The sequence below is a fragment of the Pyrgilauda ruficollis genome, unplaced genomic scaffold, assembly GCF_017590135.1.
Source record: "Pyrgilauda ruficollis isolate IOZ18807 unplaced genomic scaffold, ASM1759013v1 scaffold28, whole genome shotgun sequence".
In the NCBI taxonomy this organism is placed as follows: domain Eukaryota; kingdom Metazoa; phylum Chordata; class Aves; order Passeriformes; family Passeridae; genus Pyrgilauda; species Pyrgilauda ruficollis.
Genome location: NW_024524155.1, coordinates 4831915 through 4850491, shown reverse-complemented (window position 1 = coordinate 4850491; position 18577 = coordinate 4831915). Strand labels below are relative to the sequence as shown.

The following is an 18577-nucleotide window of genomic DNA, read 5'->3' as shown; positions in this document are numbered from 1 at the left end:
CTCATTTCACTGAAAAGAGATTAATGCTTTCTGTCTTTGCAGTGTTTCCTAGCCATTCCTTGTCAGAAATTATGTTTTCCTTACAAATCTTACATTCTCTGAGAGCAGATGAGTGACCAAAAAAACACCACAGAGCAATGTTCAGAAGCACAGACTCAGAACCTTGGCTTGAGTTTTGAGGAACTTGGAAATTTGAGCCTCAGATCTCCTTGGAGCAGGCCAGAAGACAGTCCTGTACTCATACTAGAGAAAAGCATCTGTTTTGGCAGAGAAAAAAAGAAGTTTTTTGGCCATGTACTGGGAAAAGCAACATTTTCCTAGAGATAAAACAGAATCTTCTCTTGACTGTAAAGTAAATGCTTCTTCAGGGCAGATGAACAGGTTTTTTGCCCCTTTGTCATTTAGATTGAGCCTTCTGGGAGATCTAGAGATCCAAGGGCATCTAGGCTTTTCTGTAATAAGATGAATAGGGGGCAATTTCTGTCCCTGAACGTGCAATGGTTTCTTTTTCATTACATAAAATACAGGGGTGTTTTGGATCCACAGCTGTCATTGCTGTCACTTAGAATAATTCCTTATGTATATATACGTGTCTGCAGGTGGTGCCTGCAAGCTACCTCAGTCAAAACAAGCCCAGTGACAGCTCCTGTTTTTTAAATGAATTTTTTCTACCAAAATTCCAAAATAAATCACCTTTGGAAGGGGGGTACAAAGTCTTAGTCAGCCTGCTACAGGGAGTGTTTCAAGCCAGTCTGGAGAATCCTGAAGAGAGCAGAGTTAGGGAATCACCTTCACACTGTCTTTTTTGAAAGAGATGCAAGTGTTCAGACACAGATCATATGCACATGAGATTCAGGTCTTAGATTCAATCATCAAGAAGAGTTAAGTGGCAATAAGACCCTGCCAAATGGTCCTCACATGGTATTTAGTCTCAACGAGGACATGATTTTCAGCCTCTTAGTACACCAAAAATAAAAGCTTCAAAAGGACTCTCTGTAGAGTACTGCCCTCCAATTCCAAGAACCAACACCAAAGTAATATCTCTAGATACTGGGATTTGATTCTGACCCATATGAAATCTGAAAACTTCTGATCTGCAGGGAAATATTCTCTGCTGCCCTTGTCTTGGCTATTGCACAGCAGGTTCATAGTGATGTGTATCATATCTCACAGCTGCAGCAGTGAGTTCAGTAACCTTTACATTACTAGACCATGGCACTGAGGGTGATGGAAGGCCAAATTTGGCAGAAACTCAAGAGCTTTAAAAGCTACACATTATCAGAGCAACAAAAAGAAGACTGTGCTGGGTTAGGTCATTTAATTTTCAATCTGCTGTAAAAGGGATCAGGCAAGGCAGAAGGCAGCGACCTGTCAAGAGAACAGGATGAAGCAATTTCAAATGAGCCCAATTAAAAAAAAAAAAACAAAACGTTTTAAAAAAATCTGAAGCCGTACACTAGAAAACACAAGCAAGATAATCTGGGTCTTTTCTCTCCACAATGTACATATTTAAATACCAGATCTTGGCATGTGGCCAGAATTCTGACTTGACTGGTGAAGTGTAAAGGCAAACATATCTGCTCAGCCAAGCCAGCACTACTGGATTTTGATAAGCTGGCTCAGATTGCTTCAGTGCTCCAGAGCAGAATGGGCTGAGTGAGTGTTTTGATACTGCCTGTATGGCAGACACTATGCACTGAGAATGCAGACAATAAGATAGACAAAGAAAATGAGAAGCCCCATAAACCTGCTACTTTTCCTTCTTATTATGATGGAATGAGTTAAGTTTATGCAAAAAGGACCTGCATATTCCTCCTCCTTCTAGCAATTCTGTACACCAGCACCTCTGAGAGCAGGAGAACTCAAAATCTGGAAGTGCAGATTTCATCAGCAAAGACCATCTGGGAGACTTATTTTTACATATAATCAAGCTAACTTTAATTCTCAATGTCATAGTAATTCCCTAGAAAAGAAACAGATTTCAGTGGCTTATGTTACCTTCCTATGCAAGGGGAGTAGGGTGCAATGAAAGATACTGGGGAAATTTACAAGAATGCCTAGTAGTTTAAGAGAGAACCTTCAGCAGATTTTCAGAGAATCATATTATTTTACACAGCAGATATTCAAACGTCTGTAGGCACTTATATCTGCCAAGTGTAATGCTTAGCAGGATTTTCAAAAGCAAGTAATTTTTACAAATCCAGTTTGTACCTGTTTGAACATTAGATTTCTAACTGTGTCAGGAAGGAGGTATTTTTAGTCTGGAAATGTTGCTGTACAGCACTATGAAATTTCATGCTAAACATGCTGTTTTACCAAATTTCTACTCAAACTTTGATTTTTCCACTGGCAGCACAAAATGAAAATATTGCTGTTACAATTTCTAGCTGCTGAAATTACTGTGAGTTTTGAAACAAAAATTTACATGAGGAGGAGTCTGATAGAGATATCCTTGTGTCCTTTAATTGAAATACATGGCAATCAGAATATGAATTAGAAAAAAAAAAGTCTTCACATGTTAGTGAAGCTTTAATGAAGTGACTTCATTTCTTTGCATATCAGTTGCAATCACTTTGTCCTTGTGTCCATGGTCCTATTAATCTCATGCCTCACTTTCATTACAATCACTGTGCTGGCATTTCATTACTACCTTTATTTAAACTCTCAATACCCCCATTGTTTATACTTCACAATTTAGTAATATTTGGACTGCTTTTCTTCCAGGTGGGGAGTAGAAAAGCTCATAGAAATCTGTGAAAAAGGAGATGGGAAGTAGGCTGAGCTACCTGTTACCAACAGTCTATGTCACTGCCTTCACTGCCATCACAGGGAAGTCAAGAGTATGGGTGGAAGTTCCCAGCTACAATGCCAATCTCAGGTTACAGCAAGATCAAGTTCTACTAAAAATGCAGGTACACCATGACAAATTCAAAAGAAATGTGAAAGCACTAGCCTTGGGTGAATTTTTATGTTATCATTGAATTAATCAAATGGCTTCAGGAAATTAGAAAGAGAACATTTATAATAATTTCTTGGTATTTTTTGTAAGGAAAAAAACCCCACCATCCCAAATAAAACAAAGCAAAAACAAACAAAACAAAGCCAAATGAAAGAATCCCCTCAAACTATTTATATGTTTCACTTTTAAAGACAAAAATTCTAGCCAAAATTCCTCTTTTTCTTTTAAATGTACACAGAAATTCGATGATGTCTGTTCTCTATTATAGAAATGCTTAACTCATGGCAAGCCTCAAAAAAGAAGACTTGAAAAAGCCTGTAAGAAATAAAGCAGACTGCAGTTGCCTGCTGGATACCACATAATATATCTCACCAGAAAGAAAAGCCATCAATTTATCAAAATGTATCTGAAAGGGAGAAGTTGAGTCAGTTCCACATGGCCAGTCCTTCTGACTCTTTAATGGATACATTTTGAAGCATCACTGCAGATAACAAGGCAAGAATTACTACTAATTTTGTTGTGTTAAAACTATGTTTTGGTGCTCCCCAATTTCTTTGGGGTCACAGGAAACAAAATTAGTATAAACACATTACCATGTTAACTGTACTCAAAATCCCATGGACAAATGTATCCCTTAACATCCATCTTCAGAGTAATTAAGAAAGATTAAACATCACTAACAACTTATTTTTATTTCACTTTTCTCTTCTGTTTTCAAATGTTCACCCTCTCCACTTCATAAATCTTCATTATTTGTCACACTCCATATTGATTTTTTTTCCTACTGTGTTAGTAAAGTAATATCTAGAAATATGTGAACTATTAGCTGAAATCACTTTCAGAAAGTTTGCCTTTCCATGCGAACAACTTTATATAAAGCAAATAGTGACTACATATCGGTGTTTTGCTGTTGCCAAGTCCATGGGATCTGATGCTTGGCTGTATAGTTTCTTATTTTATATACAGTGTATATATACATGAGTGCATATATATACACATATACACACACATATATACATATATAATTATATATGTATACATTCACACACATATAAAATATATGTATGCATTGTTTTTTGCAAATGAAATCAGAAAGCAAGCAAAACACGACTGACCTGACTTACCTGTACTGGGCTCACAGTCAATGAAATCTTCATCATCACTGGAACATTCAGCGGATGAAACGATGTCATCTGTTGTCTGGCATGTGAAGCAAAGGAACAAAGCAAAACAAAAGTAAGATATTTGCAAGTCAAGAATCTATTACAGAGACAGCTAAATATCCAAGGGGGAAAAAAGGTTTCACAAATATAACTTTTAAAATATTTAAGTTGTACCAAGCACTCTGTATATGCCCATGTAAATGTGTCTTCCACTGAGTCGGAATCTCCTGTCGGAGTAACAGTGCCTATCCTGTGCTGTTGAATATTTCAGGTGTGCACAGGTGCTGTGCACCTGCTGGGCTGTTTAGGGCAGCAAGTGGATGACACTGGTGCTGTTGAACGAAGTACAGTGAGCTACAAAGCCTGCCGGGCTGGCAAACTGCCCTGAACAGACACTGTAGATGTGCCTGCTGGGAGGAGGCTGGGCTCCTCCAAAAATACCAGTATCATGGAGGGCCAGCCATAAGGCACTTCCTGAGAGACTCACCATGTGAGGCATGCTCAGACTGAACATGCTTTCTGCAAAGGAAAATATACAAGATAGACCCAGATAATACACATCACTCAGCTAGCAGTACTCTTTGCTGTGCCTAATGAACCACTCTGCGGCAGACATAATTCCTGCTCTGTTAATGCACCTCTTGAGCTGGGAATCTGGTGTTTACCCAGACAGTAAATATCTGTGCAGCTCATTTGTTGCATGATGAAGAACTTCTGCATGTGTCAGGTATGTCCAACATGCAACCTCACCTCCTTGCTTGGCAAGTGAACAGGGATGTGGATGCAACTGGTTTGACCAGATGTAAAGTCTGATTCTGAAAGGGTTAAACCAAACTGTAACCATTCACAACCATTACAAGTTTCATCACATTCATTTGCATTTCCAGCTGGTGATATTTTCTTCTTCTTTTCTAATTTTCATTTTTCTATATTTTTTCCTTCTGTGTGTGTACTGCTCTAATTAATGAGCAGCATGTACTGGAGCATGTTAGAGAGCATGTACTGGTGTCTCTTCCCAGCAGCATCTCCTGCCTGTAATTGTTGCAATTAGTTGAATTAGTAATGCAGACCATTAGGGAGAGCCTGTGGCAGCCTCTGGACACAGGTTGTAATGTTCCTGTGCACAATACAAAATTACTCCAGCTCAGCAGCATTGGCTCAACCACGGCTTCTGGTGAAATTGTCTCCCTAAACAGCTCTTCCTTGCAGAGAGCTGCCTATTCTGCTGAGCAGTAGGATCAGTGGGATAACTCCTGAAACAAAACAACTGAAGTGCTCCTCACCAGGCAGGACACATTGAACTCAGGAGCAGGACTGCACTTCAGTATTCTAAGTGAAAATTTCTGGAAATCTCACATCTCAACAAGACTTTCAAATCCTTATTCTTGATAAAAACTCTCCAGCTTTAAATAAGGTCTCCTTTACATTCTTATATCTGCTATGGCTGCCTCCAACATGTTCCTTCCCCTTACAAAAGAGTTCTGAGGACTCTGCCCTTTCTTTAGCCTCCTGTGGTCCCAGCACTATGAAATAGCTCTGATCCCTGCTTACCCTCCCCATTTCTGTTTGTATTTGAGCTAAGGGGAGAAAAAGAGAACCAAGAAGTCAGTCAGAAAGATCAGACTGAACCTAATCATCCTTCAGTCTTGATTTCAGTGGCTTAGATTGAGCCAAGAAAGAAAAACAGGATAGGTCAGTTGCAAGTAAAAATGGTAAAAATAGAGTATCTGTAAAAAAGCTAGTCATGAAGTATTTTATGCATTACTCAGTCATACCCAGCATGGTCATTTGGCAATATTTTGTGGAATGCTATCTTGCAGTAGTTTCATGTTCAAATACTTTCATTAAATACTTCTACAATCTTTTTTCCGTGGGGAGTCAAGATTAAAAGGAACTGAAGGTAATATGTTCCTGCCTTACATGTCAAGGTCATTTAAAAAAAATCTTCCAGTCACAGAAAGTGGAAGAATTCTGTTGAAATCCTGCTGACTTCTCTTAAGACAAGCTGGCTTTAAAATTTTGTCTGCTCAGTAAGGGGACGAGAAAGGAGGAATGCACAAAATAGAAATTTACTTTTTTCAATTCTCCTGGTCCTGTCGCACGTATTTTAGAAAGAATTATTTACCTGCAGAAACTTTATAACTTATACAGTAATCACATCCTCCAACAGTGGAATGCAGCTGTCCCTGGGTAAAAAGATATTAGTTTTTAATTGCACCAATGTAAAGTAATTTAGCACAATTTAGTAAACAAGGCTATACTGCTAGAAATTTTTAAGCAAGGGAAATGCAGTTAGTGAAACTGGAGATTTATGCTGCAGTTGTCTAAGGGTAAGGATGGCATGATGAATAAAGAATAAATTAAGGATAGTACTGTGAATAAAGAATAAACTATCCATAACTACTAGAAGACCTTGCTCAGACAGTGCTAAAACCCTGGCAATTGGTTTTGATTTCCAGGTTACATTTAGATTATGTGGATTTTGGTCTTAGTTGAACATCTGACAATTCACACTCCTCATAGAAAAACAGTGATGATTTGCTCCAGTAGGAAATAAACATAAAAATTATAACAATGTGTTGTTGTCACTTATCAGCTGCTGTACCTATCTGATTACCCACTCACTTGCTCAGATCTAAAGGCTTCACGCAACATTAATGTGGAATCAAATCCAATTGAACTGACAATGTGATTTAGTATTTGTAAAGAATGAGGAGTTCCTTTATAACTATTTTTTTCCTCTTGCATATTAGGTGCATCATATGAAACCAGGAAGGTAACAAGGGTTTTTATTTGTTTTTTTTTTTTTTAAACTGGACACCTCCTTGCAACAGGATACTGGTAGATAATAGAAGTTTAAAGCATTTTGGAAGTGATCAGCCAAACTGAGGGCCCAAAACATCCTTCCAGACCTATTAATTACCCCATATCTAGTTTGGGAAGTCCCTGTACCACAACCTGAAAAGTCATGAAGCCTGGCCCTTGTTCCTCTTGTTCAATTTCCCATCTCATAAGCAGCACAAGGCAGTACATGCAACACATTTATGCTGCACTCTGATGTGTGTACTAGATTTCCTCTATGAAATCCTCTTGCAGTTGGTGTTGGTTCTGAACAGAGAAAGGCACAGTAAGCCAGACTCAGACAAAATGCAAATATGTGATGTGCAATACTCACCAACCCTGTCAACTTCAATTTCTATTTGCACTTTTTCATGACTGGTTCCACACATGATTTAATAAATTAATCTCCATCTTTCCTCCCCATCTCTACTACATACTATTTCACCTGATATTCTATTTTTTTTTTTTTTTTCTGCTTGGTGATTGCTCTTTATCCCATCCTGCTAATTTTGTGTGTATAAAAATGAGGGTTAGAAAAAGGAAAAAAACCTCCAGAAGTGGTGTTAGATTTAAGTCAAGGTCATTAATGAGATCTCTAGAAACCACAGAAAAGATAAGTACCCTAATCTGTCTTGCCATTTCCTATCTTGTATTTTTAATCTCAGTACTTTCCATCACAATTCATCACTAACCGATTTTCTAGTCCCACCACATATTGGTTTTCCATACACCTTCCGCTCAGATACAACATCTGAATCATCCCAAAGGAATAAAGCTATTTCAGTGAGAAAGAACAGTAAATTCCTGACCACAGGAACAGGGTCAACAAAACATCCAGAAGACCATTACTTCTTGTAACAGGAATTTGTACCTTTCAAGACCCTCCTGAGGCTGGGAGTTTTCACTGGATGTTTTTTAAAGTGCTACTTCCACAAGACAGAGAAGGCTAGTGAGCAGAGACCCTGGAAATCTATCCACTAACATAATTTCTTCACGTGAGAAACAGCTCACTGTGAGGCAGTAAGCAAAAACATTACCCCATTTCTGGTCACTTTTCCCCATTTTTGAAATGTTTCTCATTATATTCACCCACTGGCCTCAGGGGATATAAGTGGATTAATCCTTTAGTGTCTGCCCAGTGATCTAGAGATAGTAAATGCTAACATTCTTATGTACAGGCAAAATGATAGTAATGAAACTTCTCCATATGCTGTGATGGAAATGATGTTTGTGTTTTCATTGGAAAGAACATGAGAGAGAAAATATTTTCCCTTCCCTATATTAGCTAAATTCTATATTAAAAATAATATGTCACACTCTACTATTTTAAAATATGTATTTCATTTCTAAAGAATCCCAGCTTTGAAATTACTTGGCCTGTATTAAAGGCCATAAAACTAAAGATAGGTATTATAATAACTTTCAATAAAATTTCTCTCTGTCAGGAACCCTTTTTATTCCTTCCTCTGAAAGATTTTTTATGGCATTTATATTATTATTTTTTCTCTCCCTCTCTCTAGTGTTTAATGAAATTGCTTTGGAATAAAACCAGGGTAGGAGAAAGTGCTAAACTCTGAGTCCACCCCAGAGGATTTATGGGCATACTTACCTTCAAATTCTTTCTCTTTCACTGAATTGGCTCCCCATTCCTTTCCATGAATTATTAGTTCTGTAATCACCTCCTCCTAATTATTCACTCTAAGGGCCTCTTCAATCTTGACACGGTGATAGTTCTACAATCTTTGTTCATTACACTGTATGTACTGGTGTGAGATATGTAGTGCAAGGAAATTTGGTATGGTGTGGCAAGACCTGCTCAAGATTACTCCATTCCTGTCCAATCTTTAAATTGCCCAAAGCCCTAATTTATGTATCAGATCCATAACCCTTGCTCCTTTGTTCTACACAAAATGGCAGGCGCTGAATCATCCTTTTCCCAATTGCAAAGTTTTTTTGACACCTTGCTGTTTGGGTACACTGCTATTTAAGAAAGATTAAGCATGCTGGATAAAATAAGCTCTGTCACAGAACAGCTTTATGAAATTATAAAAAAACATACTCAGGAATGATGGAGTCCTCCCTTCTAGAGGGAGAGAAAAGACAAGGACCCATAAATTCAACCCTTAGACTAATTCCTACAGAATTACATATTGGGCAGTTGCTTCACTTGGTAAAGTAGGATTCAATTTTCCTACTTGCCTTTTTTCTTGAAATTCTTCTGCATACTATACATGTTACTTCCAATTCAACACCATTATTTGAAAAGCAACACTTAATGCTTTTTTGTGAGAGAAGTGTAAATCTGTTTGGCACCAAGGAACCACAATTTACAGTACTTGAAATATGACCATCACAAAATGCTAGGCACAAATATCTTCCCAAGAGTGGAGAAATACAGTTGTATTAACCTGGGCACTGAATTTGCCTTTCACATCTAAAATAAACAGAGATGAAAGTCAACAAACTTTTTTCTAAATACAACCACTTGACTCCCTCCATTGCTTCCATACTGCTGTATTTTCTATAGAGCTCAAATTTATTGTGGGCTATGGACTACATATTTTCTTCTATGCCTAACAGCATAGAGTATAAATACTCCCTTTAGAATACCAAAAAGTTAGTGATGCTGTCCAGTCTTCTAGAAATCAAGATGTTTTTTGGCAAAGAATAGGCTCAAGGCATTTGCTGTCGTGCCAAAAGAAGATAGGAGATGAAGTGTCTGTCTCATTAGGAGCCATTTCTAGTTTGAATACGTCCACCTTTTGTACTTTGGTAACTGGGCTTTTTAAAGAACTTTTCGTATTCTGTTCACACTATTCAATTAAATGAGAATCCTTCATCTGTCCTTTCTACACGTTACATTTGTTTCTCACTTTTTAATTAATCTTTATTTGCAAAATACCCTGGAGGTCACTACAGTATAGCAGACCTGAGAGACTCAGTCTGGACAAACTCAAACTACTACATACAGATAGAAACAATCTGCATACAAATGGGAAAATATTAGAAATGTTGCAAAAATTGTAATGAAGTATTACAAAAGAAGCTGCAGTTTGGGACTGTATCAACTTTTTAGGGGAGTCTTGGGTCTCCTGTCTTTTGCTAAAGCATATAAATCTTCTCATTACTGGATAGAATGACATGTATTTTCTTACATGGGACAGACACAGCCACAAATATGTGCAAGCCCTTTGCACCCCACATACTAATGCTGAGGTTGTGTCTGCCTCTGCAGAGGCAATGCACCAGAGGACATGAAACGAATAATTTTTCTTCATATAACTAATTTGAGATTTGAGGTAAATAAAAAACCAATAGGACCAAATCCTCTGTTTGTTTAAATTGGCATTGATTTGAACCAGACTGCAACAACTTGCAGCAACACATAATGGCTCATTACATTTAGTTTTGGACAATTCAATGCTGAAAGATTAGGAGTAACTTCAGTCAATTCAGAGAAGAGCCACTGAAAAGAGGAAGGAACTTGAGAGATGTACGAATGAGACAGGCTTAGTGAAACTAAACATCAGAACTTGATTTAACAAGGACTTAAGGTATGATAAAGTTTTACAGGTGTCAAAAAGGACATCAGGAAGAATGATGAACTATTTAGAGTGCTTCAAAAAAGGATAAAGTTAAGGTAAAAAAAAAAAAAAACGTGTTACTTTAACTAAGAAAAATCTCAGTAGAGATTTTTACCAACTATGGAGAAGTCTCAAAGAAATACCAGAAACCATTAGCACTGTGGTCAAGCAGTTGCCTAAGCCATCCAGGTATGAATACCATTAGTGTATATGCTCTAAAGGGCAAGAGCTTGCTCCATCTATCTTCAGTCCAATGTAATTCACTCTAAATCAAGCCCATATTTGCATCCTATCTGTCACTATTTAATATAAACACATAACGTGTTCCTCTGTCATTGCAAAGCAGGCAGCAAAGCTATCCAGCACAGCCTTTCAGTTTGCTGTGCTCAGAGCCAGAATCACAGAATATTCTGAGTTGGAAGGGACCCACAAGGATCATGCAACACCTGGTCCTGCACAGGACAGCCCCAAGGATAACACCATGTGCCCAAGGATAACACCCTGTGCCCATGAGCCCATTGTCCAAATGTTTCTTGAACTCTGTCATGTTTCATGCTGTGACCACTTCCTGGGGAGCCTTTTCCAGTGCCCAGCCACCCTCTGGGTAAGGAACTTCCTGACAGCCAGCCTAAACCTCCCCTGACACAACCTCAGTCCATTCCCTTGGATCCTGTCACTGGGGCTGCTGTGTTACCTACCAAGAGGCTGGTGAGTAACCAGCAGGCATGTACCCTTCAACAGCAGCCCAGCAGAAGTGCATCTCCTGGCTGCATGCTCCTGGCTGAATATAAAAGCTGATTTGCTGTCCAATTATAGCATAAGGGAGGGATCACGAGAGAGCAACCCCTCAAAAAATCAGCCATTTTCCCACTACTATGGCAGACAACAGATTAAGGAACTAGGCAGCTAAGTAAGAGAAAGCAAAAAATAATCTTTGCAACTGTATGTCAATCTAGACTCATGGGCAGTCATGATTAAAAAGAGCTTTGAAAGCTTGAATTATTCTTTTGAAAGCCAAATGCCTGTCTCACTAAAATCAATAGTTCATTAAGACTGTAAAGTCTGACTCTTCTGGACCAAGTTCAATGCCAAATTTCAGAGACTTTATTCTGTGCCTGAGCTATGGAAAGTCATCAGGGAAAAATCATGTTTCTGCCTTTTGTCTCTGTCTGCTGGCAGTGGGAAGGGTGATGATGTTGTGAGGCAGTGTGAGCAGAGAGAGAAAGAGAAGGGAGGGCAAAGAGGGGAGAAAGGAAAGTGTGGAGGATTAATTCATCTGTTGTTCAAGGCACCCTGACAGGGGAAAGAGAAGTATTGAACCACAGCAGCTTAACCCAACTTCAATGTACCTTCCCAAAAGCATAAGGAATGTAATTCTTCATGGTGTTCTGCTGATAAGCAAATCCTCCTAAATCCTTTCAATTTATTTCTTGGCCTGAAGAAATTACATACTATTTAGGAGCTAAATAAATAAATAAAATTTCATTTCCATGAATCCAGATTGGCTGTTTATTGATTACTAGGCCCACAGAGCCACTTGCTTTTCTATTTCTTTCCTCTTCTAACAGAACAGGCTCTTTTTGACTTGAACTAGGAAAGCATCAACTGGCAAGTCTTTTCCAGACTATTCAATGTAACCTTCAAGATTTGCAAGAGCTTTAAACTGGGCTGTAAAATACCATTTATTGGTTTTAATACAAAAGATACAGCTTTGGTGTGAGAGAGGACTCTTTCTCCCCTCTTATCAACCAATTTCTCCTTTCCATGTGAATTTTTCTTCTTCCAAACAAGTACCTTGAAGATGAAAGTCGTGTGTCTATACACTGAAGACAGAGCCTCTTGGAATAACCACACAGGAGGAATATTGACACTGAGTATACTTTTCATTATTTGATGAAGGAGCCTGTGCTCCTTCCCTATTATATTTTTATTTCTTATTGAAAGAAACTGTTACTTGAAACAGTAACCGTCAGTCCTCTGTTATATAACCACAATTACGCAGATGGTGCAGGTGAAAACTCCCTAAGAAAGGTACAGAAGGTATGTCCATCATGAACTAAAGTAACAAAAAAGCTTAATGCTAAAAATCAAGGCGCTACAGCTGATCCCATGACAACTCCCACTCTAAAGTCAGTGAGAGCTGCTGGAAGAACAATTTGCTGAAATTCAAACACTGCCCATGAACGTGACTTTCTGAATATTACACTAATCTACACAATGTTGTTTTCCAATCCTTGTCCAAAAGTCTTCAAATGGAAGACATTTCTTTTAGGACATGGTCTGAAAATAGATACAGTGTGTTCTCCCCTGTACCATTATCCCACTGAGAAGAACCAAGAACCAGGTGAACACACAGGGCAGCATAAACTTCAACTTCCTGCTCATTTCAGCATCTGCTTAAAGCAGGACACAGGAAGCAAAAGCTGAATAAAGATTCTTATAGATATGTAGGAAAAAGCCAAATTATTGACAGAATTTAGCATCCTGCTGGTGTGGGCTCTAGTCCCTTAGGTACACATTCTAATATATTATGTTAAGTGGCCACAGAAATAATTTTATTAATATGCTGGACTACGAACTACACTTGCTGAAAAAGAAAATGTTACACACTTTATCAGCAGAAGGGCAGGGCAGATCACTGGAATGCAGTTACTTTTTAAATTGACCCAGACCAAATTGCCAAGGACATTGAATCAGAGCCCACATGTTACTTGATTTTATTTTCCTGATATTGCCATAAATTTGCTATCTGACATCAGCAAAACTGCTCCCTTTCCTCGTGCTTCTGTTTATATTGCCATAAAATGGAGAGAAAACAGTTTCTATGCTTGGCATACAATCATAATTTTAGTAAACATTTTACATTCTCGAAGCAAAGCCTTAGTACAGAAAACTCCGTTACATTTAGTAAAGGGAAGCCTAGTTTCAGAAAGTTAGAGACTCAAATGATGTGAGATGAATCAGCTGCCCTTTGAAGACTCAGCCTCTAGTAAGAGTAAATGGGTTTTTCTTTGCGTGCTAGCTGGCACTTAATAACTGTGTCAGAAGAATATTTTTCATTTACACTTTGCTCCTTTGCTGGAAATCAATATGTCGTTTGCTGGCATTTTCTCCTGGACATCTTTATTTAGCTTGTCTTTTTTCCTCAGAGGGGAGGGAGTTGTATTTGATTTTGTTCTGTTATTGATTGGATCACTCTGAGCAAGAAATAAATAACTAAGCACAGCACAGTAGCTTTAATGACAATCTCTTAAGCCTTAAAATCTGCACGCCGTGTTGCACTCCCCCTTAACATATGATTCAAAAGAAACAAATCTGTAAAGTACAGTTACTGTATAGAAAAGAGGTAGTCACACGTGGAATTTAACTGGCATTTCTACTTATTAAGTGATCACTTTATTAAGTGATCACTTAATAAAACCCTACAAGTCCTGTTTCTATTAAAGCAGTAGTCCTTTTTCTGTAGCATCTACTTGGATCTCAAAATCTCTTGCAAATGAGGTTTAATGAGAAATTAAAGATACGGGAGATCTTCTTCCAGCAGACATCGTTCCCTGGAGAGAAGAGGAGCATGTTCACATACTAACCACTGCTGGCAGTACAGCCTGGTCCCTGAGGTGCAGCAGGCCAGTGAGCACTGGCCGAGGGGCAGTCGCTGTGCCTTGAGCAGCACCAGCCACAGCAATCTTGCCAGCAATCCAACGGGAAGGGATGGGCAAGCCAGCCCCAGGGGCTGCACAGTAATTGCCCATCATATTTTTTTTTTTAAACTGGGGAGTTCTTTACCTCCTCCCCTGTGTCTCTCTTAATTTCTCTTACTTATTATTACATTGACCACAAACAGTTGGCACACACAGCTGTAAAATTCATAAAGGAGAAAATACCCTAGTACAGTCCAAACCGTGGCACTTAAAATCCAATGTGACAGGGTATGTTATTCATAAAGTAACAATAAACGTAAAGACTCTGAATAAATGTGCCTTAAAACAACTTCTGCAATTATTATAAGTACCTCTGAGTGCAATAAGATAAACAACTATCTTTGAATATTCACATTAATGTGCTAGACTATTCTTGCCAGGCAAATATTCCTCTTGCTCTCCAAACATTAACCCACACTTCGAAAATGGCATTTAAGTACTGTTACTCACAGGATTCACACATTAGCTCACAAGGGGAAGGCAGTTCCCACACATTTAAATGCAGAATAAACATAATGTAGAAGAAATGCAGAATAAATCCTGGCCCACTAGGTACCAATGAGCACCTAGAAATGCTCCCTGAATAACGTTAGAGAGTACAACATTTAACAAAGGAAAATAGCTACTAAATACCTATATGTAAGCACATATGCAACATACCTGCTAAAAAGGCTATGAATGGTTTTTATTTATAAACAATAAGAAGTTTATAAACACAAATGTCAGAGAAGTGGCTGTGGTAGAACTCATATTTCCCAGGAACACTGACAGCTTCTTAATCACAAATCCATCATTCCTCTCTTAATACAGGATGTAAATGATTATCAGCACTAGTACAGAGACATCTGTTTACTCAACAAAAGGCATATATTACCATTAACCTGTTAATATATTGATATTATCCTGGTCAAATAAAATTGAAATAAAATAATAAAAATTAAGTTAAACAGTTCCAGACAATATTTCACCCAGAAATACAACTGCCAAATAGCTAATGCTTAAAAATCATACTTTTCTATCATTAAATTTTTTTTTTCAATTTGAAATATGAGTAAACTAACACCTTTACTTGAGGGACAAGGAACTGACCTCACATCACATATTAGCAAAAAACATGTAACAAAAGAGTAAACAGGGAAATGAAATCATTGCCACCACCACCAAGGATCATGGGAGAAAACTTGAGAAAGAGCCAGAAATTTGTCTACTCATAACTTTATTAAGCAAAGAGATCTACTGCCGTCAAAGAAATATCCATCAGCTAAAAAAAGATATTTGGTCCATCAAATGCTGATGAAACCAGGTGAACTTGAACCTCATGAGTTGTCGAACATGACAAATGGCTCCTGAGCATTAAATCTTAAGTGAACTTCACTTAAATGGCACATGAAGTGGTCCAAGCTGCAAATGGTTGTTATGCAAGAAAATTTTGCCGTTGGGTAAGGCAGACTCCCATGCATAGCAAGCCTGATAAACACTTATCACTGCTGGGTTTCTCAGCAGCCCCTGCCTAATCAGAACATTTGCCCTGTGAAGGATAAGAAGGCCATTTTCCTTGCTTATTTGTTTAGTTTTCTAGTGAGTTTGATTAACTGTAGTAAAGACAAATCAATCTTTTGTGTTTGTGTAAAATGGAAAAAGGAACAAAGTTAGCTTTAATGGCCCCAGAGATGCTCAGCTGGAAGGCACTTACTGAGCAGAGAGCTAGACAAAGGAATTCAGGCTTTAAACACCATCAAGAACTGCCTGACATCATCTATACTTCTACCTGCTTAAAGGGAAAACAACAAACGCACTCCACACACAGTGAAGACGCTTTCTTTTTCTCTGCAATTCTGTCTATAAAGGCATCAAGTACTACAACTTCCTTCCTTGTGTCCTTCAGATTTCTACGGTGTAATTTGGGTGATACTACAAAACAAGTATCCAAAGGAACATCATCAGAAGGAGAGAGGATTTGAAGCTCTAAATCCATAAGAATACTTTCACTGTCAGTTAACTTGCTTCTCAACTCAATTTTGTGGCAATATTGCATATTTGACATCAATAACCTCTTGGTAAGGACTGAAAGATAGCATGAAATTCATGTCCACTATGAAATGAAGAAGCTTCTGCATAAAGAATTTGAATGAGACACTTACCAGCTGAAAGTAGAACTTTGAGAAACTTTTCCTCTCATATATTCTACTTATAGTGTTGACAACAGTGGAAATCACAAAATAAATGATGCCATTTTAATGCAATGCCCATTAAAAGGCTTTAGTAATACAGAGAAACACCTGGGTCTTCCAGACTATGGACAGCCAAGTTTTAGCCCATGGAGGATTTAACCTTTGTCTTAGCAAGGCATAGAAAAGGACAGCTTGACCAGGATGGAGCCAAAATGTAGCAAGAGTCCCCATATTCAAGATATTCCAGACCCTGAGTAGACAAAGTGCATGCTTAGGTTTCTTGCTACATCAGTTTCTGCTTTTTCATAAGAATTAAAAAACCAGAAAGAATCAGAACTTTTGTTCTAAGAAAAAACTCCATCTTCCATTGCTATAACACCTAAAGCAACAGCTTTGGGATGATGGTATGGTTCTGCTCTCTCCTGGGAGGAAACAAGTTCAGCTTCCCTTAAAATTCCCTTTTCAATGGTGTCATTATTGTAGCTTCACTTGTACCAGAAACAAGACATAATAGCCACTGAATTTAAAAGGTGGTACCTCTGCATTTTCAGATGTAGGCCCTACTCACACTAAAGAGATTACAGGCATGAGGTCTTATCCAAGCTGGTAGAGCTCCTCTTTTTAGGTCCAGCAATGCTGACAGAAGAAGGCTTTCTGCCAGCAGCTACACCACCTATGAATGTTTCAAACTCAGCTGACAATAATTGGCATAGTTATGTCCCTATCAGGATTTTGACTGGCAACAGCAGGTAAAATCAAAGCACGCACATTTCTGCACTGTGGGACATGCAGTGAAGTTGTCAGATCTCCAGAGTATGACACAGTATTCCTCTGAAATGCTTCAGGATGGAAAAAGCATTTTTTCCATCCTGAAGTACTATCACTTGCTCTGACAGTACCTTGAGGACAGTGCTGTGTAAAGCATCTGAAGAAAGATTATAGAATTCTGAAATTGTTTGGGTTGGAAAAGATCTTTAAGATCACTGAGTCCAACCATTAACCTAACACTGCTAATTCCATCACTAAACCATGTTCCCCAGTGCCACATATACACATCTTTTAAATACCTCCAGGGATGGTGAGTCAACCACTTCCCTGGGCAGCCTACCCTGAATGTATCCAGTTTTTTATATTTTGTGAGCAGAAAGACTCACACTGTCAAAATGGAACTCCCATATGGACTGTAACAAACTGGTATACAGGGTTGAGGTAGGAGGGACATAAGAAACATTCTGCTGTCTTTAATGTTTCTGAAATTAAATAAAATATTGGAGGTGACTGCACAGTTCCTACAAACTGAGGTTTCTGCACACAGGGATTTCTTGCAAATTCTTCTCATCAGTGGGAAAAGCCTGCAGTGCACATCTATAGAAGTAAATGGCAGCAGAGCTTAACACCAAAGGCAAATGACCCTCAGAAAAAGAACCCTGCCATGGTGGCACCAGTACTCATCAGAACACAAAACTTGCTTTCACAAGCTCTAACACAGCTTTTCCAACAGGTGCAGAGTAAAGCTCTGTAACCTCTCTACCAGGCAGCTTTGAATCTTAGCACCTCATAGGTAGTGGAACAAATTACCTGGCTGGTCCCAGGATATCCCTTTTACCTAAGTCTCCCACTTACCCAGAATGTGCAATTGATCGAAACAAATGCTACAATCTGACACCATGGAGCGCTTGACAGCTGTCAACTCATTAAGTTCTATTCACTGGCTTCCTACCTCCTTGCCAATGTATTACATAAATTGCATTTTAGCTGGCAGCCTTTTCCTTTGCCCGAAACCATTTTGTACTGAGCATATTTAAGTTCACTGTTTTTTTTTAAAAATGAATTTATTCCCTTCCCTTTGGTAATTTGCCTTGCCTTGCAACAGTTTGAATGGGCTGCAGGATACTGTTTCATTATCAAGCTGCAACTGGAAATGAATATTTTATAGCAGCTGAACAGAGGTTTGGCTGTAAATGACTATATCCTAATTACACAAAACAAAAGAAAGACAGAAAGAAAAATGAATTTAATTAATGAAATATTGATGCAATTTACAGACAAAGGCCTTCCCATTTAGAAGAGAATTCCTGCATTGTGAATTTTATAAAGAGCTGGAGGTTCACTGCCTCCTTCTTGATTTACCTAGTTATGTGTCTCATATTTAATTTTT

The 18577-nt window shown here is 38.4% G+C and overlaps 1 protein-coding gene across 14 annotated transcripts in view; it reads right to left on the bottom strand.

The window, feature by feature from the left end:
- The window catches only part of NRXN3 (neurexin 3), a 914575-nt gene that overhangs the window by 31861 nt on the left and 864137 nt on the right, over positions 1-18577 (bottom strand). For 8 of the 14 annotated variants that reach the window (XM_041471888.1, XM_041471886.1, XM_041471887.1 and 5 more), the window contains one exon: positions 4084-4159. In XM_041471888.1, the coding sequence (XP_041327822.1) occupies positions 4084-4159 (76 nt within the window). Of the gene's footprint in view, positions 1-4074; positions 4160-18577 lie in introns of all 14 variants that reach the window. The other 6 variants (XM_041471885.1, XM_041471893.1, XM_041471895.1 and 3 more) reach the window with 1 other exon arrangement.